The following is a 23,618-nucleotide window of genomic DNA, read 5'->3' as shown; positions in this document are numbered from 1 at the left end:
GACAGGTACACCTTGATCAGGTTGCACAGGATCACATCCACTCAGCTTTTGAATCTCTTGGCAGAAGGAGACTCCATAGCCCCTCTGGGCAAACTCTTCCACATCTCTCTCATACTGGGGAGCCCAAACTGGACCCTGCACCCCACATGTGTCTCACTGGTGCTGAGCAGAGAGGGGGGATCACCTCCACTGACCTGCTGGCAGGTGCAAGAGGCCACTGGCTGGTTTTGCTCCAGCAACACATTGCTGGTTCATGGTCAATTCCTTCCCCAGAACCCCTAGCCCCTTTCCTGCAAAACTGCTTTCCAGGCACTTGGGCTCCTTGTTTAGCTCTCATGAGGCAAGGTTCTGACCCCATAGCCCCTTCTCAGTGGTGGTGTGGGATTGCTCCACTGAGCACACGGCGTTTTTGCTGCTGTCAGGAAGTCCTGAGCAGCAGAGCTGTGAATAGCAATGTTCAGCTTACATTTCTTTATTAACATCTGAATACAATCAGTTTTATTTACCATTGTCCTCCGGTTTGCTCTTCTCAGCGACTGCTTTGACAGCTTCTGATGCTGTTTCTGCACTCTGGCCTTTTGTCTTTCTTTCCTCTGTTCTAGTGCTGTGAAACTTTGCAGAAAGAGGACTCTTTACTCCCCTCAGACCCAAGCTGTGCTTTCCTGCAGGAGGAAGGCTGGAATCATGGAATTATAGAACCACAGAATGGTCTGGGTTGGAAGGGACCTCCAAAGGTCATCCAGCCCAAACCTCTATGCAGTCATCAGGGACATCCTCAACTAGATCAGGTTGCCCAGAGCCCCATCAAGCCTTCACCTTGAATATCTCCAGGAATGGGACCCCAACCACCTCCCTGTGCAACCTGTTCCACTGTTCCACTCTCCAGCCCTTTTGCCCTTCTCTGGACACCTTCCAGCATCTCAACATCTTTCTTGAATTCAGGAGCCCAGAACCAGACACAGTTTTCAAGGTGTGGCCTGAACAGTGCTGAGCACAGGGCAGAATGAGTTCCCTGCTCCTGCTGGCCACACTGTTCCTGATGCAGGCCAGGATGCCATTGGCCTTCCTGGCCACCCAGGCACACTGCTGGCTCATGTTCAGCTGCTGTCAACCACTACCCCCCAGGTCTCTTTCCGCCTGGCTACTCTGTCCCCGGCATCACTTTGACTGCAATCTACTTAATCAAACCACTAGCTGTGAGCAGTAAATAAATAAAACTGGGCTGGTGAGGGCAAAGAAACACACAGCTACCCCAGCCTGGTGCCAAAGGTGGTGCTGGGCCTGCACACCCAGCTAAGACAATTTCTAACGTGGGCAGTCAGAAAAGCTGTCAGCAAACGGCAGCTTGACGTAATCACCCTGCAGGGATCAGGTAGCCATAAAAGTATTGCACAAGAAACCAGACACAGCATTGGCCAGACTGCCCTGGGCAGCTTCACTCTTCTGCAGCAGCAGGGTATAAATTCTGATGCTGTGCCTTAGTGCCACCTTTTAACAAGATGGGTACCACCATCCCCTTGCTGTGGTTGCTGCTCCTAAACACAGCACTGCTGGATGCCACCTCGGATGAACAACCTGACACCTTGCAGGAGCATTCTTCCAAAGAAGGTAGGAGTAAGGGCAGGGCTTGCTCTCTACTTTGGTTCCATGCATTCTGCTCAAGAGCTAATTTAGTCAGCTTCTTTCTGCAGAGCTTAGCTGTAAAGCAGCCTGCAGTGAGACTGCATCAGGCTGTCTCCTTAAAACCCCGACCCACCAATGTCATGGTTAACCATCCCCTCCTGCTGAAGTCACTGTAGTGCAGTGCAATGGATGCTGCTCTCACTGGGCTGCAGGTTAAACCAAATGAAATAAAATCAGAATGCTACCATGAAAATACTACTGAAAAACTTTGCTCTTAAGCTGCTGTGATTTGCAGCAGGGGATGAAGCGGGAATAGGGCTGCTTTGGCTGCAAGGCATATTTGCTTTAAAGGACTTCAAATCCAACCTCCTGAAAGCACTCAGCACTTAATTAAGTTCCTACAATTTAGCAGAAGCACAAGAGGGTTGCCTCCCTCTGTGCTGTCACCAAGGCCCAGAGGGGTGAGTTTTGCTCACAGTTGTGTCCTTGAGACTTTCAAGCATGTGGTTGAAGGTGACTAGGGGACTGGAGCATCCCTCTTAAGAGGAGAGGCTGAGAGACTTGGGACTCTATATCATGGAGAAGACCAAGAGGACATCTAATCAATGCTGATCAACAGCTAAAGGTTTAGAGTCAGAAGGATGGAGCCAGACTCTTTTCAGTGGTGCCCAGCCATAGGGCAAGAGGCAGTGAGTACAAATGGCAAGAGAGGAGGTTCCACTTAAACATGAGGAAAACCTTTCCTGTGAGGGTGACAGCGCTAGAAGAGGCTGCCCAAGGGATGGGATGGGATGGGATGGGATGGGATGGGATGGGATGGGATGGGATGGGATGGGATGGGATGGGATAGAATAGAATAGAATAGAATAAACCAGACCAGACCAGACCAGACCAGGTTGGAAGAGACCTTCAAGACCATTGTGTTCAACCCATCAACCAATCCAACCCACCTAAACAACTAACCCATGGCACCAAGCACTATCCTCTGGAGACCTTCAAAAGCAGCCTGAGGTGAATTTCAGAGGACTGTTCAGGGGAGGGGTGATTAGAATAAACTCTGTGTTCCATAAGCATAAGAGTGTGACCCAAAAGCATGGCTTTACACAGACTTTCTTAAGGGAAAGCACTTCATTTGGAGAGGGTTGAAGGGACCATTGATGGCTTTCCCATCTCCTCCCTCTCTCCCCTTTCCCAAGGTGCCTCCCTGAGCCTGGTGAACGGCAAGAACCGCTGTGAAGGTCGTGTAGAGATTTACACCAATGGGAACTGGGGCACCGTCTGCGATGACTACTGGGACCTGAGCGATGCCCAGGTGGTCTGCAGGCAGCTGGATTGTGGCTTTGCTCTTTCTGCACCATCTGATGCCTACTTTGGACAAGGCTCTGGCAACATCTACCTGGATGATGTGTACTGCACAGGCAATGAGTCCTCCCTCTTCCAGTGCAGGCACAACGGCTGGGGCATCCACAACTGTGGCCACCATGAAGATGCTGGAGTTGTGTGCTCAGGTACCATTGCTTGTGCCTCCTAAGTGCTGGCACACGTTCAAACAGTGACCCTTTCTAGCCACACTTGGCTGTGTGTTCAGACATTGTGTTCCAAGCTGTGGAAAGCAGCTCTGCAGAGAAGCTTCTGCTGCTGCTGGCGGACAAGTTCCCCGTCAGCCAGCCACGTGCCCTAGAGGCCAAGCACACCAGTGGTCTCCTGGGCTGCAACAAGACACATGTGGCCTGCAGGTCGAGGCAGATTCTCTTCCCCTTCTACTCTGCCCTGGGGAAGCCATACCTGGGGTACTGTGTCCAATTCTGGGCTGCCCAGTTCAAGAGGGAAGGCAAACTACTGGTGAGAGTCCAAAGCAGGCCACAGGGATGATTAGGGGACTGGAGGAACTCTCTTATGGGGAGAGATTAAGAGGCTTTGGCCTCTTTGGCCTGGAGAACAGAAGATTCAGAGGGGATCTGATCAGTGTGTAGCAATATCTAATGAGTGAAGGTCGTGAGGATGGGGCCAGGCTCTTCTCAGTGGTGCCCTGTGGTAAGACAAGGGGCAGCAGGTACAAACTAGCACACAGGAGGTGTCACTTGAACTCAGGCTGAGGGAGTAGGGGCTCTTCAAGAAATAGAAGGCTCCAGGGAGATCTTATAGCTGCATTTCAGTATGTGGAGGGAACCTACAGGAAGGCTGTGGAGGGACTTTTTTGAAGGGCTTGGAGTGATAGGATGAGAGGCAAGTGTTTGAAAACAGAGCAGAGTAGCTTTAGGCTGGACATAAGGAGTAAGTTTGTTACAACAAGAGGGGTGAAATAGTGCAAAACGTTGCCCAGAGATGAGGTGGAGCCTCCATCCCTGGAGACACTCAAGGTCAAAGTTGGTTAGCCCCTGAGCAACCTGATCTGCTTGGAGATGTCCCTTCTCACTGCAGGGGAAATGGACAAGATCACCTTTGTAGGTCCCTTCCAACCCAATGCATTCAGTGATTCTGTGAACTTAAGCAGAAACTGCTTTACTTTGAGGGTGTCAGAGCACTGCAACAGCATTCCTAGAGAGGTGGTGGAGACTGCTTCTCTGGACTCTATAAACACACCTGGATGTGTTCCTGTGCAACCTAATCAAGGCATGCCTGCATTGAAAGGGAGGGTTGGATTAGATGACCTCCAGAGGTTCCTTTTAACCCCCACCATAGTGATTCTAGCATTCTAGATTCTATGATCTTCATGGTTCCCACTGTGGAAGACCACCCTGCAGAATCCCTCCGGCTCTGCATTGCCATCTGACAGGGTGGCACCAACGTCCCCAGTGCTGCGAGCAAACCTGGCCCTGCTCCCTCACCCACAAGCTCCTCACTTGTTTCTTTCTCTTCCTCCAATACAGGTGCCACGATGACAACCCCAGCCAGCTTCACAGTTCCTCCAGGTGGGTCTGAACTTGTCATGATTTTCAAGGCCACTACTTCTGGGGCTCACAGGGTGGGGATTGCTCTTGCCCGTGGCAGAGCACAGCCAGAGAAGCAAACAGCCTAACTGAGCTGAAGGTGGCCGTTCTGGTGGCCTGAAACTGAGCAAGTGTGGCAGTGCCATGCTGAGAGAAGGCAGCAGAGTGCTAGATGGCTTTCCCATCTCCTCCCTCTCTCCCCTTTCCCAAGGTGCCTCCCTGAGCCTGGTGAATGGCACGAACCACTGTGAAGGTCGCGTAGAGATTTACACCAATGGGAGCTGGGGCACCGTCTGCGATGACAGCTGGGACCTGAGTGATGCCCAGGTGGTCTGCAGGCAGCTAGGATGTGGCTTTGCTCTTTCTGCACCATCTAATGCCTACTTTGGACAAGGCTCTGGCAACATCTACCTGGATGATGTGTACTGCACAGGCAATGAGTCCTCCCTCTTCCAGTGCAGGCACAACGGCTGGGGCATCCACAACTGTGGCCACCATGAAGATGCTGGAGTTGTGTGCTCAGGTACCATTGCTTGTGCCTCCTAAGTGCTGGCACACGTTCAAACAGTGACCCTTTCTAGCCACACTTGGCTGTGTGCTGGAGATAGATATGTTCAAAGATTGCTTTCATTCCTCCCACCCTGCAGAGACTCTCAATGCCTCTGTCACCCACATGACAAGGTGGCACCAACAGCCTCAGTGCTGGGGGAAACCTGGCCATGCTCCTTCACCCACAAGGCCCTCACTTGTTTCTTCCTCTTCCTTCCCTCACAGATGCAAGACACACCACCCCTGAACCATCAACTTCTCCACGTGAGTCTGCTCTTTGCTGCTGCTTGCTTCTCTTTGCTGCCTTCCTTTGCACCTGCAGTAGTTGGTGCTGCACGGCTTGGGGTTGTGGCACTTGCTGCCCACAGTGCTTTTGGAAGAAATCACTGCTGGCTCTGTCTCTTCACGTCCTACACATCAGCTCCCTTTGTCTCTATGGCTCTGTTGCCTGCCATGGATTCCAGAGTGTGTTGCCTGTGGGCAGTCTTCCTTCTCCACTTTTCACGTTCCCTGGGCCAGCAGCTCTTGCTTGCTCTCATCCACCTCTGCCTTTAGCCTATCAATGGCAAAATGGCAAGGGACAGTCAGAGGTCTGTGCAGAGATCATCACACTTGTAGCTTATTGTTCAGCCTCTCTAGAGATACAAGCTGCTGTTGCACCTGCAAAGTGTTTTCATTTGATCAGAAGTTAAGTTAAATGCAAATGTATTTTATTTCTTGATTTTTTTCCCTCTTTTTGTTGTTGTTGATTTGTTTGTTTGTTTGTTTTCCAGCTAGGAAATACAATTGTGGTGGCTTGCTCTTTAATTCCTCTGGAGTATTTGAGAGTCCTTCAAACCCTTCTGCTAATGCAGATTGTTTGTGGGAAATACAGGCAGCAAATAATTTCCGCATCAGCCTCAGTTTTTGGAATGTTCAGTAAGTAAAACTCCTTCTGCCTGGGCAGTGAACAGGTTCCAGATCTCAGCTACATCCACAGTTCCCGTGTTCATAGGTGAATTATAAATGCTGCATGGGATCTGCGAGAGGTGATGCTTTGTTCAGCACTTCCAACACCAAGCTTACCAAATGCTTTTTGTTGTTCCTTCCTCAGCTTGCAAGGTGGATGCCAGAGTGCCTACATCGAGGTCCACGATGGGCCACCCAACACTTCCCCTCTGCTTGGGAAAATCTGTTCCAGTTCTTATCCCAGCTACACATCGTCCTCAAACCTCATGACTGTCAGATTTCACAGTGACTCCAGGTACTCCAGTCAGTGGTTTCGTGCTCACTACCAGTCCTTCCCAGCAGACAAGAACTTCTGTAAGTTTCAGCTCTCTCTGTAATGTTTTCCTTGCTCAGAAGTTTTCATACCCTGCTTTTGTTTGCTGAATAAGGATGTGTGAAGGCTGCTGCAGAAATCCCCAGCAGAGGCCACTCCTGCTTGACTTTCAGAACTGCTTACTGACCAATCACTTTCAGACAGCCAGTATTGTTTTCCATTTTAGGAAGACCTTCAAGAACCAAAATAATTCCCTTTAGGTGTTTTGTGCCATGGGCAAGCTGTATTCTTATTTCTCCTCAACACATCATTATTCCTGCATCCTTTTTCTACTTTTGTGGACAGATTGTCATAGAATCACAGAGCTATTGTTATGAAAGGACCTTCAGAGGCCTCCTAGTCCAACCCCTCAAAGCAGAGCTATGGCCAGCACCACTGGCCCATTATAAATTTATTTACTTGAGTCTTTAGAAACATTCAAAGGATGAAATTGTCAAAGTCACTTCTCTAGAGGGGCAACCAGTTCCAGTGCTGCAGCCCCAGCAGCAAAACGTATTCAATGTGCACCCACAGCCTCCTCAGGCACAGTCAGTGGCCATCACATCCAGCTCTGCCGTCTTTGTTAGTAGGTCCCTGTCATTATGTCACTACACCCAAGGCCAAACTCTCGCTGGGATCATTGCTTTTCATGTCGTGGCCTCAGTGAACCATCACAAAGATGGTTTCAGGACCTCCTCCCACCCAAGCAGTGTTTCTGCAAGCCAGCATTTAGCCCTATGCTTTTCACAGTATCTTTTGAATTCTAATTCAGGAATTAGAAGCAGCTTTGGTGGCACAGTCTGGAGGCAGAAGCCCGTTGCAGGCTATGTATTTTTGCTAGCAGAGTCACTGAAGGTGAGCTGGAGCTTGTCAGGAGCTGTTGCCAATCACAGCTAAGGCTAAAGGGAAGAAGTACATGGTTGGGCTTATGAACTCTCTTCTCAATGGCAGCAGCTACTGCATTTGTTGGAGCTGTAACATGCAAGTGTGATCAGGTGCCCAGAATTACCAATAACTGCTGGTTTTCGCCCCTAGCCCTTGTGTGCTTGTCGAGCTACATGCGCGTGGCTCTGGACAGACGCCGCCTGGAGTCCCAGGGCTACTCGGTGTGGAACATCAGCTTGCCTGACTCCTACTGCAGGCCAACAGTTACCTCAGCTGAGGTGATATTCAACGTGCCATACAACGGATGTGGGACACGAAGAGAGGTTGGTGTCGGTGTTTTGGAGAGCTCTCCAAGTCTGGGTGTGGGAATTTAACAGGCGCCTGGAAAAGCGGCAGGGAGTGCGAGGGGCGTTGCAGCCCACAGGTACTGCGAAGCACAGAGAAGCAGTGGGTGACTCTGGAGCCTACCAGGGGGTTGTTTTGCCTGGGAGAGATGTTTAAGATCGAGTCCCACCTTCAACCTAACACCACCACAGCTATTAAACATGTCCCAAAGTGCCATACTCCTTGAACAGCGTCAGGGATGGGGACTCCACCACCTCCCTGGGCAGCCTGTTCCAATGCCTGACCACTCTTGCCGCAAAGAGATTTTTCCTCCTCTTCAACCTAGCCCTCCCCTGGCACAATTTCAGGCCATTTCCTCTTGTTCTATCACCTATACTGGGGAGAAGAGACCAACCCCCACCTCACTACAACCTCTCTTCAGGGAAGGTCTGCCCACAGCCTCCTCTCCTCTGCACTAAGCAATCCCAGTTCCCTCAGGTGCTCATCGTAAGATTTATTCCCTAGACCCTTCACCAGCTTTGTTGCCCTTCTGTGGACATGCTCCAGCCCCTCAATGTCTTTCCTGTAGCAGGGGTCCAAAACTGAATGCAGTATGTGAGGGGCAGCCTCACCAGTGCCAAGCAGAGGGGCACAATCCCTTCCCTATGCTGCATTACATAATTCCTACTTACCCTTCCCCCAGTTCAGGCAACCCCTGTGTCCATTTCACAGTGGTGTTCTAGAGAACAAAGTAGAGGAGGCAGTAAAGTGAGCAATCCCATGCAGGCCACCTGGGGGGTTGAGGATGTTTTCTAAGGCCAGGACCTGGCACATGCAGAGGTTCACCACAGTGCCTGCCGTGAGCATGGCTGCAGGGGATAATGTGATGCTCATCTCATGTGTCGAACAGGGCGATGGTGAAACCATCACCTACTCCAACGTGATAAAAGTGCCTGCTCCTGGGGGCAAGATCATCAAGAGGGAAAAGGACCTTCACTTCCACTTCAACTGCAAAATGCTGCAGAACACCTGGGTGCAAGTGATGTACATTGCAGATGACGATGTCATGGATGTCAATGAAACCCAGTACGGCAGATACGACGTCAACCTGACCTTGTACGAGTCCTCATCCTTCCGCCGGCCAGTGCAGGACTTCCCATACTATGTTGGCCTGAACCAGAGCTTGTTCCTTCAAGCCTCTCTTAACAGCTCTGACACAGGTCTGCTGCTGTCTGTGGACACGTGTGTGGCGTCGCCTGACCCTAACAATTTTGAGACAGGGACCTATGAGCTGATCAGAAGTGGGTAAGAACTTGCTAAAGAATTACTTTTGGTGTCTGTCTGCATACTTCTGAGAGTGCCTGATTTATGAGGGAGGTTATCTGGGGCCAGCACATGTTGGTTGCAATTCTCAACACAAATACAGAATCACAGAATTGTTAGAGCTGGAAGGGACCTCAAGGACCATCCCAACCCCCCTGCCATGGGCAGGGACACCTCACACTACAGCAGGTTGCTCACAGCCACATCCAGCCTGGCTGCAAACACCTCCAGGGATGAGGCTTCCACCACCTCCCTGGGCAACCTGTGCCAGGCTCTCACCACCCTCATGGGGAACAACTTCTCCCTAACATCCAACCTCAATCTCCCCATTTCTAGTTTTGCTCCTTCCCCCCAGTCCTATCCCTCCCTGACACCCTCAAAAGTCCCTGCCCAGCTTTCTTGTAGCCCCTGCAGATAATGGAAGGCCATAATGAAGTGTTCTCAGAGCCATTTCTTCTCAGATTGAATAGCCCCAACTGTGTCAATCTGTCTTCACAGGAGAGAATATATTTCTAAGGAAGACTTTTTGGCAAAGCCTGGAGAAAAATCTAACAGGACAAAGACCTCTCATTCAGCAGGTGCAGTCAAGCACCCAGGCAGGCAGTGTGGAGAGAGAAGTCTGAAACAGATGCCTCGAGTGTAGGGATGCCAAGGGCTCTACATTTCTGTACATCAGAATTCCAGAGCTTTGCAACAACATAACCAGAACACAAACCAGTCTGTTTTAAAAGAGATAAGTTGATAAATTCCTTAACTTGTTCTTACTGTTCCAGACATTTAAACCATTTTGCTTAGTTAGATACAAAATGTGCCTTTAGATTTGGAGTGGAAAAGTTGTGGATTGTTATAAAGAGTGCAAAACCCACAGGGAACAAGGAGCATAAAAGTACAAGGGTTGTCAAACCCAGGAACAGGCTCCCCAGGGAGGTGGTTTGATCCCCACCCCTGCAGGTGTATCAGAGACACAGAGATGTGGTGCTGAGAGACATGGTTTAGCCCCAGCCGTGGTGGAGCTAGAGAATGGCTGAACTGGATGATCTGAAAGGTCTTTTCCAACTGAAATATTCCTATCACTCTCTGGTTCTAAGCATGGCTCTCAGTGTTCCAGGCATGGGAGACTCATGCTACTTTATTCCCCTTCTCTGCTCGGTGGGATTTGAATTTCTCTGCCTCCCTGGTGGGTGTTCACATCAGGAACAGCAGTGTAGGAACCTACTGCTGAGTCAGGCTCATGACATGTTCATAGTCCCACACCTGGGTCAGGCCAATCCTTGGTATCTCTGCTCTGGTGAGACCTCACCTGCAGTGCTGGGTCCAGCTCTGGAGCCCTCAGCACAGGAAGGCCATGAACCTGTTGGAATGGGTCCAGAGCAGGCCACAAAAATAATCAGAGGGCTGGAACAGCTGGAAGGAAGGCTGAAAGAGTTGGAATTGCCCAGCCTGGAGAAGAGAAGGCTTCAGGGAGAACTTAAGGCAACCTATAGGAAAGCTGGGGACAGACTTCCTAGCAGAGCCTGCTGTGACAGGAGAAGAGGGAGATTTAGGCTGGATAGAAGCGAGAACTTTTTTGTCCTAGGGAGGTGAGACACTGGCCCAGATTGCCCAGAAAGATGGTAGATGCCCCATCCCTGTAAACATTCCAGGTTGAATGTGAGCAACCTGCTCAAGCTGAAGCTATCCCGGCAGGGGGCTTGGTCTAGATGACCTTTAAAGGTCCCTTCCAACGCAAACCATTTCATGACTCTGCTCTGTGATTCTATATTTAAACTCAAACCATACTGCAGAGAGAGAGTGTGAGAGTGTTTCTGTTCCCAGCAGCTAATGCTTTATATCATCTTCCCAGGTGCATTAAGGATCCTACCTACTCCTCTTACTACTCCCCATACAGCAGCACCGCTCGCTTTGGCTTTAAAGCCTTCTCCTTCGTGAACCGCTACCCAGCAGTGTACCTGCAGTGTCAGCTGCTGGTGTGCAGGCAGTATGACTACTCCTCCCGCTGCTATCAGGGCTGTGTTAGCAGGTCCAAGAGGAATACAGATTCTGCTCATGAAACAGTGCATGCTGTTGTTGGCCCTGTCAAGCTCCAGGAAGGTCTCACCGGGCAGAGGAACGCTGGTGAGTTGGATTAACTAACAACCTCGGACTCCGAGTGTTTGCACGCCGGCTCAGCAGTGACACCCAGCTCTCAAATGCTCCCTTCCTGGCTGATTCACAGCTCTGCTCTAACTCTGATGGGGGGTAAAAATGGTTTGGCAGGTTTACAAGCCCTTTCCTTTCCATCACAGTTTAGATCCTGCACCTGTCAAGGTGCAGCTCTATAGGAGGAAGGCTGAAGTGGAACTCATCTCCCTGCAGGGTTTACACCGTTGTTTCAAGGCTGGCTGTGCCTGATTGCCAGCTCTCTTATCTATTAACAACCAATCTGCAGGTCCCCTCGGAAATGTTGTCTTCCAGTGACCCGTTGCTGCTGTTTCCTCTATCAGAATCCAGCATCTTACGGTCTTTGAGGGTAAAACCATCACAAACTCTTAGCTGCACTTTCGTTTCTTGCTCTCCGTGGCCACAGAACCATTTGTGAAACAATCTGTAACAAAAGCATTCAGTTTCCGATCAGCTCCAGATTGCAACACTTTAACTGCACTTTACCTTTGAAATTAACTAGCTCAGCCAAACAAATCTAAGCCTCTCTCTTTCCTTTTATGCACAGAGCCGGTCTCTGACATCCAGGTGCAAGCAGAGCCGGAGAGCTCCGAGCCTGCTGCTGGCTCCCAGGCTCCTCTGGTGCTGGTGCCCACCATGGTGGTGGTGCCCACCGTGGTGGTGGTCGCTGCTGTTCTCACAGTAGGAGGATTCCTTTTGAAACGAAAGCTGCAGGAACCCATCCCCTACCAGATCATGTGAGAAGCAACCCAAGATGTGCAGGAGGAAGGATGCTTTCACCACCCCCCCGCTTCTTTCCTTGGTTTTGCAGCCTGTGTAGAAGACAGCTCTTAGATGACTGTTCCACCAACCAGATCTTGTCTGAAGGATGTAACACACAACGGAACAATGGACTTACCACAAACTGGACTCACAAAGGAGTTTGGCTTTACAGTCTTCAAGTCCAAACACATCTAAGGCCTGAAGAAGAGTCTATCTTTGCATCCCAGCATCCAAGAGAGCTGCCACCTTCATTGCTGGACATGTCAGAGCATCTCAGCTGAGCTCCTGGTTGAGTGTCTGGCTTGAGAAGACTGATTTAGATGGCTTGAGAAGAGCTGATTTCTTTTGCCATTGCTGCTATGCAGATGGAATTCAGTCCAAGAAAATTGTGTCCTTGTGGTAAAACCCCCTCAGTGATAAGCCATGAGTGAAGGTGCACAGGGACTGCATGTAAGGAACTGCTCCTGTGCAGAGTTCCATATTTTGGGGGGTATGGTTCTTCACATTTCTCTGAGAAAATGCAGTCCATATCCAGGACTTTGTGCAAGGATGACTGTGATCAAATATGTTGTGTAAATATGCAATTAAAAATGCAGGGGGGGAAAAAAACCAAGCAGTTTTTTGAGCAATACTTTTTCTTTTCTGGGGGGGTGAGGTGGGGGATATGGAACCTGCAAACGTGCCACCTCCACTGGCCAGGTTAGAGAGGGTGGCTTCTGACAAGGCAGCTGTGCCAGGCAGTGATTCCTGCCCTCCTTCCCATGCATTTCTGCCCCTGCTCTGGGGGTGGTGGTGGGCAGAGAATGTGTGCAAGTGGCAGTGGGACCTCTCCCCTGTCACCATGTGAGCAGGCAATAAAAACAGAAACTGGAAGGTGCTGCTTGCTACAGGTCAGAAGGTCATTAGCATTGGATTGAGAAATGCTCTTCTTTCAACTTTCCTATTTTCTAGCCAGCTATGAGAGAGGGAAGTTGGTTGGGAATGGTGTAATGTACAACGTGTGGGGTGAGCCAGAGGCGAAGCAGTGACGTGTAAGGAAGGTGAGCTGTGCTCCAGGGTGACATCCTGACCTGATGAGAAGGATGTGGGCAGCTCTGACAGGAATCATCATCGCAGCCTGTACCATTTTTTCCCCCAAGCTGCCGTTTCCTGGTGTCTCCAGGCAGATCTCCTGTCACCTCTCCATGCTTTGGAGAAGGGACCGTACAAGGGGGAACTGACACTGCCCACAGAAAGTGCAAATGGATTTTGTTGTCCACACATGAGCACCAAGAACTGAGGGAGGGTCCTCCCCTCTCTGCCTACAGCCACCTTTGAAGGGCAGAGCAATCCGGGAGGCTGCCCTGCCTTTCACCTAGTCCTGTTCTGAGGACCAGACATTGTCCAGGCTTAGAGGAATCCAGCAACCTGCTCAGCAGAGTGAAGGCTTTCCTGGACCTGGGCTTTCCTACTTCTCTAGAAGAGGACCTTCTCCCCTGCTCTTCCCAGACCTTCTCTTTTCTCTCCTGACCCTGCTCCTGCTGTGGCCTTGCTGTTGTGGTATTCCTTCCCCACCGCTTTCAGGACATAGCTTGATGGCACTTTTGTACTTCTCCTAGTTTCTGAATACAATTGTGATCAGAGAAGCAGTAAGATCCCAGACCTGGGGTGCTGGTGCCTGCAATCTGCAATGTGCCTGTGCTGTTCAGAGCTGTCTTCTCAGACCTCCACAAACCTTGCACCAGAATGCAAGGCAGGAGTACCAAGTTCAGTTGTTTCCATATTAAATACTGCTGTAGAAAATGCTGCTGAACTGCTTGAGCAGCTGGTGTCCCAGGCTCATCCTTGCTTCCTGACATTTTCTTTGATTCCCAAGTGCTGCAGAAATGCAGGTTCAGGAAAATCTGATTTAACAATGAGGAAAGAGGAGTGCTCTAAAATACACTTGCCTGGTGAATGATTCCTCTGCCAAGAACCTTTCTTCTCACCTCCTGCTGCCCCCCATTCAGGGAACCTTCTACTAGTAAATCCAGTGGGTTTGACTCTCAGTGGTGGGCAGTTGTGACCCACCTGCATCCTCCCCATTGAACAAATGCAAATCAATCTGTAATGATGTGCTTCACCTGACACAGATAACAGAGGCCAGCAGGCCATCAAGCAGCCTGCTAACTTGGACTAAGCTGCCTCATTGCCTCATGGACCCAGGCTACCACCCTTTTGTGCAGAAGTCTGTGGATACCCTTACTGCAGTGCAGGTACTTTCTCATAGTCAGAGGTGAAAGGTGGTTAACATTTTTTGCCCTTTCAATGGTTTCCATTTGGACCTGACTAAACCAGGCAGAAGCCTCCTAACAACAGCCAGAAGAACAGAAAGTGCTGTCACAGCTTGGTGAAGCTTCTTTCACAGAGTAATGCCCTGAGAAACACTTCAAGCTGCCAGAAGAAGTCCTGGACAGCAAAAAAGTGTTCCTGCAAGAGATTAGCCAGCCAGTGGGGAGGATTAAACATGCTCTGCAGTATCCACATGAACAATTCACATTAATTGGCACGTAACATTGAGCTATTCCTGCTGCACAGAGATTGGCTGATAATCAGGGTCCTTAGAAATACCTAGAGCTTGGATCTTTGCACTCAAAAATTCCCTTGCGAAGATTGTAGTGAAGTTTGTTGTCCAGACTGTCCTGGGCAGCTTGATGGGTTAAGGATTTTTCACCTGAACCACCTGGGAATCCCTTCTGTGTTCCCCTTCCTCACCACCCTTTACAGTTGTTACAAGAGCTTGGAGAAGATTTGCTGTCCACCTCTTACTCTTGCTTCACTGGTTGCAGTGCTTGGTTGGTCAGTGGATTTTTCCTCTTGCCAAGATGTCAAAACATGAAGAGTGTGAACAGCAAACACCAGGTGTTGTCTACATTTCCTCATTCATGTGCTAATGTGGTTGTTTGGATAAAAAAGAAACATATTTACCCTTCTCAGCATTCACTTTCAAGGCTTCCAGCATTATCTTTGGCCTCCTGTGATTTGCACTTCCTTCTTCCTTTGTGGAATGGCCTTACAAGTCATTCCCATTTTCTCTTGATGCTCCTGGACTTTAGTCTTCTTTGAGGATTTTCCTTTGGGCCCCTGGGTTTTAGTTTCATCCTTGATCACTGCTCCTGGAGGGAATACATTTGTGCATGGCAGCACTTGTCCCACAGACTGAAGCTCCTGCTAATGCCATCCAAGATGTGATGGCTGCAGAGGTGAGAATCGGATGAGGAACAATGCTTTGGTCTTCAGTGTGGGGATGGTTATCAGCTTTTTCTCATTAAGTGGTTAAAACACAGAAAGAGAGGAAAGTAACCACTCTGGCAGCAGTGATGAAGGACAATTCAGCTTTATTTCATGTTGTGGAAAAACTCTGGCCTCGTTCTTCGAGGGATGGCACAGCTGTAATTCTCACAACACAAAATGAAACAAGGAACATTCTTCACAGAAATCTCAGCCTTTTTCCCCTCCTTTTGGTGGTTCAAAGGAAACATCAAAGTTAAGGTGCAACCTCTGTAATTGCTTAACTATGCATAACTACGCAGGTGGGGGTTGGTCTCTTCTCCCAGGCAACCAGCACCACAACAAGAGGACAGTCTCAAGCTGCACCAGGGGAAGTTTAGGCTGGAGGTGAGGAGAAAGTTCTTCCCAACAAGAGAGATTGGCCATTGGGATGTGCTGCCCAGGGAGGTGGTGGAGTCACCATCCCTGGAGGTGTTTAGGAGGAGGCTGGATGCGGCACTTGGTGCCATGGTTTAGTTGATTAGATGGTGTTGGGTGATAGGTTGGACTTGATGATCTTGAAGGTCTTTTCCAACCTGGTCTATTCTATTCTATTCTATTCTATTCTATTCTATTCTATTCTATTCTATTCTATTCTATTCTATTCTATTCTATTCTATCCCCCACTGAATTTTTTTGTGTAGCTTTCACAATAAGTTATCAGTTGACCCTGATTCCCTTGAGGCTTTCTTGTCCTCTAACACCCTCCCAGTGAATGAGGCGTTGACTTGAACTTAGCAGAGCCTATATGGAATGGGTTACCCCCAGTCACACTTGAACAGGGCCATCAGGTCTTATATTAAGTATACTGAAGCACTAAGCCATTCATAGCTCCCTAGGAACATTTAACACTAAGTTATGAAGCATTTTTATTATTTGGCTGAGGGAAGCCCACTGAGGTTTCAAGATTCCACTACCTTCCCCAGACCCACCGAGGAATCTCACCATAAAATACTGAGATTGGTCATCCAGAATCAAAAAGTCTCTTTGAATCTCACAGAATCACAGAATGTTAGGGGCTGGAAGGGACCTTGAAAGCTCTTCCAGTCCAACCCCCTGCCAGAGCAGGATCACCTAGAGCAGGTCACACAGGAACACATCCAGGTGGGTCTTGAATATCTCCAGAGAGGGAGACCCCACAACCCCCTCTGGGCAGCCTGTTCCAGTGGACAGGAGATCATTTTCTTTGTACAGTGAGATGATTGTGAAATCTGTGGTAGCACAAATACTTCCTTCCAGGCAGTGGAAAATGTTGCTCTTGAGATATTATCCTACTAGATAACCCAGGAAGTTACCAAATCTGAAATAACAAATCAAACACGTATTGTTTCATTTTGTTTTGGCTTTGCTTCATTTCAGACCAGAGGGCTGTGTTCGGTTTATTGTTCTGCAGTGGAAAGAGAAACCTATAGAGCCCCTCCCCTCCAGAAGGAGAGAGTATATATGGTGGCTGTGCTTTCTGTCAGCGCAGCTCGGTGAGATGGGCACCACCATGATTCTGCCTTGGCTGCTCTTCTTCTGTTCAGCACTTCTGGAGGTCAGATCAGGTAAAGCACTTAGACTTGTTCCAGGGCACAGGGGGGAAAAAAAGAACTGTAAAGACTGTTGGGATCCTCTGTCGATTCCATGGACAGAAATCACATGTGTGTTCCTGCTGCTACTGGTTTGGGCAGATGATTAGAGGGGCATTGGATGAAAGAGATTGCACAGTGCTGTTCTGCTAAAATGCTGAACTGATCACCACAGTGGTGAGTGGTAAGAAGGATTTAAACCATTTTTGTGGAGTTCCTTTTATTGCCAGAGGCTCACACTTGTCTGCAGTACCTTGTATCACTGTGGGAACTGTGGCTGTGAGGATGTTATGAACGAGTCGCTCTTGCAGCTGCAGAGAGCTGACCTAAGACTTAAGGAAGAGTTTGATTTCTCTTCGACTGTACAACTATTCCAGAGAACATGCACTCATGCATATGCCATATAGTTAATATTGCTTCTGTTATTTGATCCTTCTTGATCCTATGTGCAACCTCATGAAATATAACACAAAGTTAGTTTTTGTAATCCAGTCCTGTGGACAAATGAGGGACATCTAGAAGTAATGAAAGACATGAAATGCTTTTAGTCCAGCTGCTTGGGTTTTTTGGTCATTGATTTTCTCCTCATTTTATCTGCTTCTATCTCCTAAGTGACTTAGGTGACTCTGAGCTAAATAGAATAATTGCAGCTAGTTTCTCTGACTAGTTATTCAAGCCTCATTATGGCCATTCACACTGCAGTCATCTGTCCTTTGCTTGCTTGGTGATGAACTTTCTCGCTCTGGCTGCTCCTGTTCTCTCTGCTCTTGGCTTTGTTTCCCCAGCCCCTGCCTCTGCCTCCTGGGTCAGAGTAGGTGCTGTGTTTGCATGACCACAAGCTCTTGTTCTTTTGACACCTCCAAAATGTGAGGCAGGACTCAGCCTACTGAATTACATGCCCAGCTGATGGTTATGCTCTCAGTGTGATGACAGGCTCTGACTGAAAGCAAATAGAACTGGCTTAGAACAGCTTTGCTTTCCTAATCCTGCGCTGACTTTTTGCCAGGTTTGCTGTTTCCTGTGAGTGTGGTTCAAAACTGCAGGTGTAGAAGCAGATATTTGAAGAAACAAGTCAAGGGGCAATTTGGTTTGGACACTGTCTTGACTGTTCTTCTGGTCCAATAACAAAGAATTAGATGCAGTGAGGAAATTCTAGAGCTGTTAACTTCTCAGATTTGTTTGGCTCTGGGTGACTTATTCAGAGTTTACTAACAAGCTAAATTTGGCAGAAAGGCAAAATGTAACAAGTGCAGCATGCTTGGTTTGATTTCCAAAGTGTAAGTACTGAAATCTGGTTACAACATTTATTTGCTCACTCACACCTAACAGCAGAACCTTCTTTAAAGACAGGAGGCTGTTTTCTCTTGTCCTATTGCTTGTCACCTCCCACCTTGGGAGGAGAAACTAACACCCACTTTGCCCCAGCCTCCTTTTAGGTAGCTGTAGAGAGCAAGAAGGTCTCCCCTCAGCCTCCTCTTCTCCAACCCAAGTTCCCTCAGCCACTCCTCATAAGATTTGTGCTCCTGACCCTTCACCAGCTTTGTGGCTCCTCTGTTTTTGTCTGACTGTGTGTGTGCTCAATTTCCTCTCTCCCAAAGCGAACCGTCTCCTGCTGGTGAATGGAAGGCACAGATGTGAAGGTCGCGTTGAGATCTACTACAGAGGCCAGCTGGGAACAGTCTGTGATGATTACTGGGACCTCTCTGCTGCCCAGGTTGTGTGCAGACAACTGAGTTGTGGCCCTGCCATTGCAGCTCCAGGCAGCGCTTACTTTGGACAAGGCTCAGGCCCCATCCTGCTGGACAACGTGAAGTGCAGGGGAGATGAGATCTCCTTGTCAGCCTGTAATCACTCTGGCTGGAGGGTGCACAACTGTGCCCACTATGAAGATGCTGGTGTTGTCTGTTCAGGTGCTGTCACATTTTTTCTCTTCTAGCTAGTCCTGCTCTATCTTGCACTCAGTATGTACATGTCAGCATAGGGGTCCACAGATATTCTCCTGAGACAAGATTCCGTTCAGTCGAGACCTGTGGTGGAAAGCTGTGGCAGACAGACCAGGTGTTTGGCTAACCTTTTTGTTTCCGCTTTATTATGAGCACTTTTCTGTCTGTGGAAGAGGATGCTCCCTCTGAAAAGGCCTGTCCTCAGCAGGCAGAGTCTGATCTTCCAACAAGCCTGTCTCTTCACTCCACTGACCATGCAGCACCAGCACAGACTCCTGTTTTTCTCCCGAGGGTGGTACAGAACTGTGCTGACTCTCTCCGTGCAAAACAATTCAAACCCCAAGGATCAGATATGCACTGCAGTGTGCACAGCTCTTATTCCATCTAATCCCTCAGCACTGATAAAGAGAGTAAGTCAAAATTAGAGGCAAGGCTGGGTCTGAAAGGCAATGTTCATCAGAGAGGAACAGGGTGAGGTGAAACCCATTTTATCATGGCAATCCTTAATGCTTTCATTATGGCAATAATCATTCTGCAGCCACAACCCAGACTGCCAAACTTTGCATTGTTTCTGTGGTTTTGAAGTTTTCCTTCAACTTTAGGTCCATCCTTCACCAATATCCACCCATTTTGAGTACTGTGTCATTGTGCTGCCCTTCTGACTTCACTTTCCCCTCACTCTTTAAGGAAAGCTGGTTCATTTTCATGTTATTTTCTCCTGTATTAGCAATGGATTGTCATGAAGTGAGACATGGCTGCTGACAGCAGGTTGCTCAGGTGTTTCACACATATATTGTGGTCTTCCACATTTCCTCAGAGAGGGAGGGAGCTCCATGCTAAAAGAAAATTCTGGCTACCTCAGTGCTTTGCATTGAGGAGAAATCACCCTGACTTGCCATGACACCTCCATCTCCATCCACGTGCTGTGCTCAGTGCTATTTTAAGCACCATTTATTTCTTCCTTGCATTCGTAGCTCCAGCGCCTACAACCAACTGGCCATATGCAACAGGTGATTCATGCTGGCCTGATCCATCTCTTCTTGTCCCAAGTACCACCCCATGACCACTGCCCAGGCTGCTCCTAGGGGATGACCTGATCCCCTGCAGAAGGGCATCCATGACAGTGAGAGGTCCAAGTTCTGCTGTTGTCAGCAATCCTGCTAGCAGCCATCCGTAGCTCCTGGCTCTGTGGCAGGAGCATGTAGACAACAGCCTGTGGCCATGCCTGAGGCATGGTGTCCCACAGCTGGGAGCAGATGCCACCTCTTTCCCTGTTGTCACCATCTCAAAAAATACTGCTTCAAGAAAAAAATTCAATTGGTTCTTACCCACCTCCAAAATCTCCACTGACCCCGGTCAGGGTGGAGAATGCCACCAGAGTAATTTGTCTTGATTTCACTTCATCCTTGAGGAGCGGTACCCTCTGCACAAGCACGCTCCTTACAGGGGTGGTGTTTTTCTTCCATACTCACAGAAAAAGATGCTACAGAACTGACAACCTCAGCACTGGAGGAAACCTCTTTAGAGACAACCACCATAGAACCCAGTACCACTGCAGCAGAGAGGACCACCACAGAGCAAACAACCCTCACAGAAGAGATGACTTCCACAGTGGGTAGCAGCACAGCAGCATTAATCATCTCGACAGAGGAGGCAGCAACCCAAGACGACACAACCACCGAAGTATCATTGGCCACCACAGACACACCAAGCTCCAGAGCACCCTCAAGCCCTGCCATGCAGACTACTGCATTGTCCTCGACCTTTGCAGCAGAGTTATCCTCCCCAGCAGAAGTGACCACCACAGTGCCATTGACAACCCCAGCACAAACCAGCAGTGCAGCATTCATGGACTTCTTTGCCTCTGCAGCTCCAGCGAGCACCACCGAATGGCCATCCTCGGCAGGTAACTCCTGCCCCCCGCCCCCAACCCCGAGCCATCCCTGGCCTCGCAGCAGCCGCGCAGGCTCCCCGGGTGCCACCCGGGCAGCGCAGGGGGCCGGGCTGCAGGAGCCCTCACCCCGAGCCTGCCGCCTCACCCCAGACGGCCGCCTGCGTCTCTCCGGCGGGAGGGACGGCTGCGAGGGACGCGTGGAGCTGAGCGACGGCCGCAGCTGGGGCACGGTGTGCGACGACTCCTGGGACCTGCGGGACGCCGAGGTGGTGTGCCGGCAGCTGGGCTGCGGCCAAGCCCTGGCCGCGCCGGGCAGCGCTCGCTTCGGCCTCGGCTCCGGCTCCATCTTGCTGGACGACGTGGAGTGCAGGGGGAACGAGAGCTCCCTGCAGCGCTGCGGGCACCGCGGCTGGGGCGTGCACAACTGCAACCACGGGGAGGACGCCGGCGTCGTCTGTGCAGGTGCGTGGCCAGCGCAGGGCACCAGCTCCGTGGCAGATCCTGCGGGCATGTTGCAGCGCCCTCCGTAGGGCGCGGCTGCCCCTTCCTCCCTCGTGAGAGCAGAGACACAGCAGTGTGTTTGGGGGTGTTTGCTGCCTGGTGCTGAAGCAGGTGTCGTGCCAGGGCCTCGTGTTGTCACACCGAGGGCACAGCAGTCTCTCCACGCTCACAGGTGTAGGTGCTCGGTACGGTGGCACACAGCAGGAATGTGGGATCGTGGCTGGAAAGGATGGAGTAGCACTGCAGACATAGTAGGCTGGTGTGAGAAGGCAGAGTGCCAAGACAGAGCCCCATGGCCTCTTCCCCCAGGGATGCTCCAGCCATTCATTTTCATGTCCATGCCCATCCACTACCACAAAACCTATGCACTGGCAGCAATTTCACTCTCTCTTCCTCCTTGCAGCTGCCCCTCCATCCACTCCTGCTCCATGGCCATACTCATCAGATAATTTCTGCCCTTCCTCAGCCTTGCAGCCAACCCCAGCCCAGCATGAGAGGAGAGCAGGGGGGACATGCCAAGCCCAGTTCATGGCTGCAGTTCCCTTCTGCCCATGGCATCTCCAGAGTGCATGTGTGATCCCCCTCAGGGGATGGGCAACACTCAAGGTGTGCAAAAGCTTTCCCTGCAAATGCTGCCATGCGTGGAACAGCTCTGCCCCCAGGCAGGTCCTATGGGCCCCACCAGCAGGTGCCTGGACAGGGGGCTTCTGCCCACGCAGGTTATGTGCTCAGTCACTGTCCTCCCGTGCACTGTGTGGCACAGAGAAGTCGTGTTGGTCACTGCAGTTGAATAAAAGGCCCTCCCTTGATGTCAAGTGCCACAGAACGCCAAAGCTGCTCTGGGGTGCAGGGCACAACACCTGCGTGCAGCCTTTCTCACTCTCACCACATCTCCTTTGCCTCTGCAGCTCCAGCGGGCACCACCGAATGGCCATCGTCGGAAGGTAACTCCTGCCCCCCGCCCCCAACCCCGAGCCATCCCTGGCCTCGCAGCAGCCGCGCAGGCTCCCCGGGTGCCACCCGGGCAGCGCAGGGGGCCGGGCTGCAGGAGCCCTCACCCCGAGCCTGCCGCCTCACCCCAGACGGCCGCCTGCGTCTCTCCGGCGGGGGGCACGGCTGCGAGGGACGCGTGGAGCTGAGCGACGGCCGCAGCTGGGGCACGGTGTGCGACGACTCCTGGGACCTGCGGGACGCCGAGGTGGTGTGCCGGCAGCTGGGCTGCGGCCAAGCCCTGGCCGCGCCGGGCAGCGCTCGCTTCGGCCTCGGCTCCGGCTCCATCTTGCTGGACGACGTGGAGTGCAGGGGGAACGAGAGCTCCCTGCAGCGGTGCGGGCACCGCGGCTGGGGCGTGCACAACTGCAACCACGGGGAGGACGCCGGCGTCGTCTGTGCAGGTGCGTGGCCAGCGCAGGGCACCAGCTCTGTGGGCATGTGGCTCCTGCCCAGGGAGCTGGGGGCTGTGGAAACAAAGAATCCATGCTGGTCACCGCAGAGGAATGACAGATTTCACTGGCATCATGTGCCATAGCACAGGGGCTCGCTGGGCACAAGCTGCTTTGGGGGCAAACGAGACACACTGTGTGTGTGCAGAGCCTTACTCCTGGCTAACAAACTCCTTCTTGCTTGCACCCCTAGATCCAGCAGGCACCACCACAGGCTGGACATCTTCAACAGGTAAGTCCTAGCCGCCAAAGCCAAACCTGGCCTTGCAGCAGCCACATGGGCTCCCTGCCTGCCCTCTGGATATTGCAAGGGTCTAGGCTGGAGGGAGCCTCACTCTGACCACCAGCATTTAGCTCCCTTGTAGAGCTGGGAAACATCAACAAGCTGAGGGGCATTCGTTGCTGGGTGGTGGAAGGGCCCCAGGCTGTCACACAGAGGGCACCACAGGCCATTCACACTCACAGGCATCAGCCCTGGGTGAGTTGTCAAAGAGCAGCATTTCAGGATTGTGCTTGGGGCAGGATGAGGTAGCAATGGGAACTTGGTGTCAGGCTGGTGTCTGGGGAAGTACGGCAGCACAGAGCCCCTCAATCTCTTCCCCCATTAGTGCCCCGAAGTTGTATTTACATGTGCATATCCCTTTCCGTATTCACATCCTCTTCCATTCCCATTTCCACTTTGGTGTCCATGTCCACATCCACCCTTGGCCACATGCCTGCTGCATTCGCTGCCCTTTCATTCACTCTCCTCTTCCTTGCAGCTCCAAGCACATCCACTGCTGCCCTGTTGCCATACTCCACAGGTAAGTCCTGCACACCCAGCCGATTCCTGACCTTGCAGCCAGCCTCAGCTCTGCATGACAAAGAAAATGGGACATGCTGGCCTGAGCCTGCCTGGCACAGGGCTGCAGCTGCCCTCTGGCCCATGAGGGGAACCCATGGGTTTGGGGGCTGCTGCCAGTGAAGATCTCAGCCGATGGAGATGGACATGCTCAGTGGTGACCTGTGCAAGCCTTGCTCTCCCAGCCATCCTGTGGCACTGAGCTGTGGGGCAGAAGTGCTGAGTGGGTGGGAGAAATCCCTTCCGTGTGTCCTGTACGCCTGCAGGGGCAGACCAGGACAC

At 50.9% G+C, this 23,618-nt stretch overlaps 1 protein-coding gene across 1 annotated transcript in view; it reads left to right on the top strand.

Annotated features, from left to right (window-relative positions):
• The first annotated feature begins 1,499 nt into the window (after positions 1–1,499).
• The window catches only part of DMBT1 (deleted in malignant brain tumors 1), a 29,753-nt gene continuing 7,634 nt past the window's right edge, over positions 1,500–23,618 (top strand). Inside the window, exons 1-11 of the mRNA XM_054163550.1 lie at positions 1,500–1,608; positions 2,820–3,143; positions 4,765–5,081; positions 14,555–14,603; positions 16,436–16,465; positions 18,314–18,625; positions 20,133–20,273; positions 20,529–21,016; positions 22,105–22,447; positions 22,689–22,727; positions 23,257–23,298. Coding sequence (XP_054019525.1) covers positions 1,500–1,608; positions 2,820–3,143; positions 4,765–5,081; positions 14,555–14,603; positions 16,436–16,465; positions 18,314–18,625; positions 20,133–20,273; positions 20,529–21,016; positions 22,105–22,447; positions 22,689–22,727; positions 23,257–23,298 — 2,194 coding nt within the window. The remainder of the gene's footprint in view (positions 1,609–2,819; positions 3,144–4,764; positions 5,082–14,554; positions 14,604–16,435; positions 16,466–18,313; positions 18,626–20,132; positions 20,274–20,528; positions 21,017–22,104; positions 22,448–22,688; positions 22,728–23,256; positions 23,299–23,618) is intronic.

This window comes from Dryobates pubescens, chromosome 8 (assembly GCF_014839835.1).
Source record: "Dryobates pubescens isolate bDryPub1 chromosome 8, bDryPub1.pri, whole genome shotgun sequence".
Taxonomy (NCBI): Eukaryota; Metazoa; Chordata; class Aves; order Piciformes; family Picidae; genus Dryobates; species Dryobates pubescens.
The sequence above is the reverse complement of the archived record's forward strand: the minus strand, read 5'-3'. Positions and strand labels throughout refer to the sequence as shown.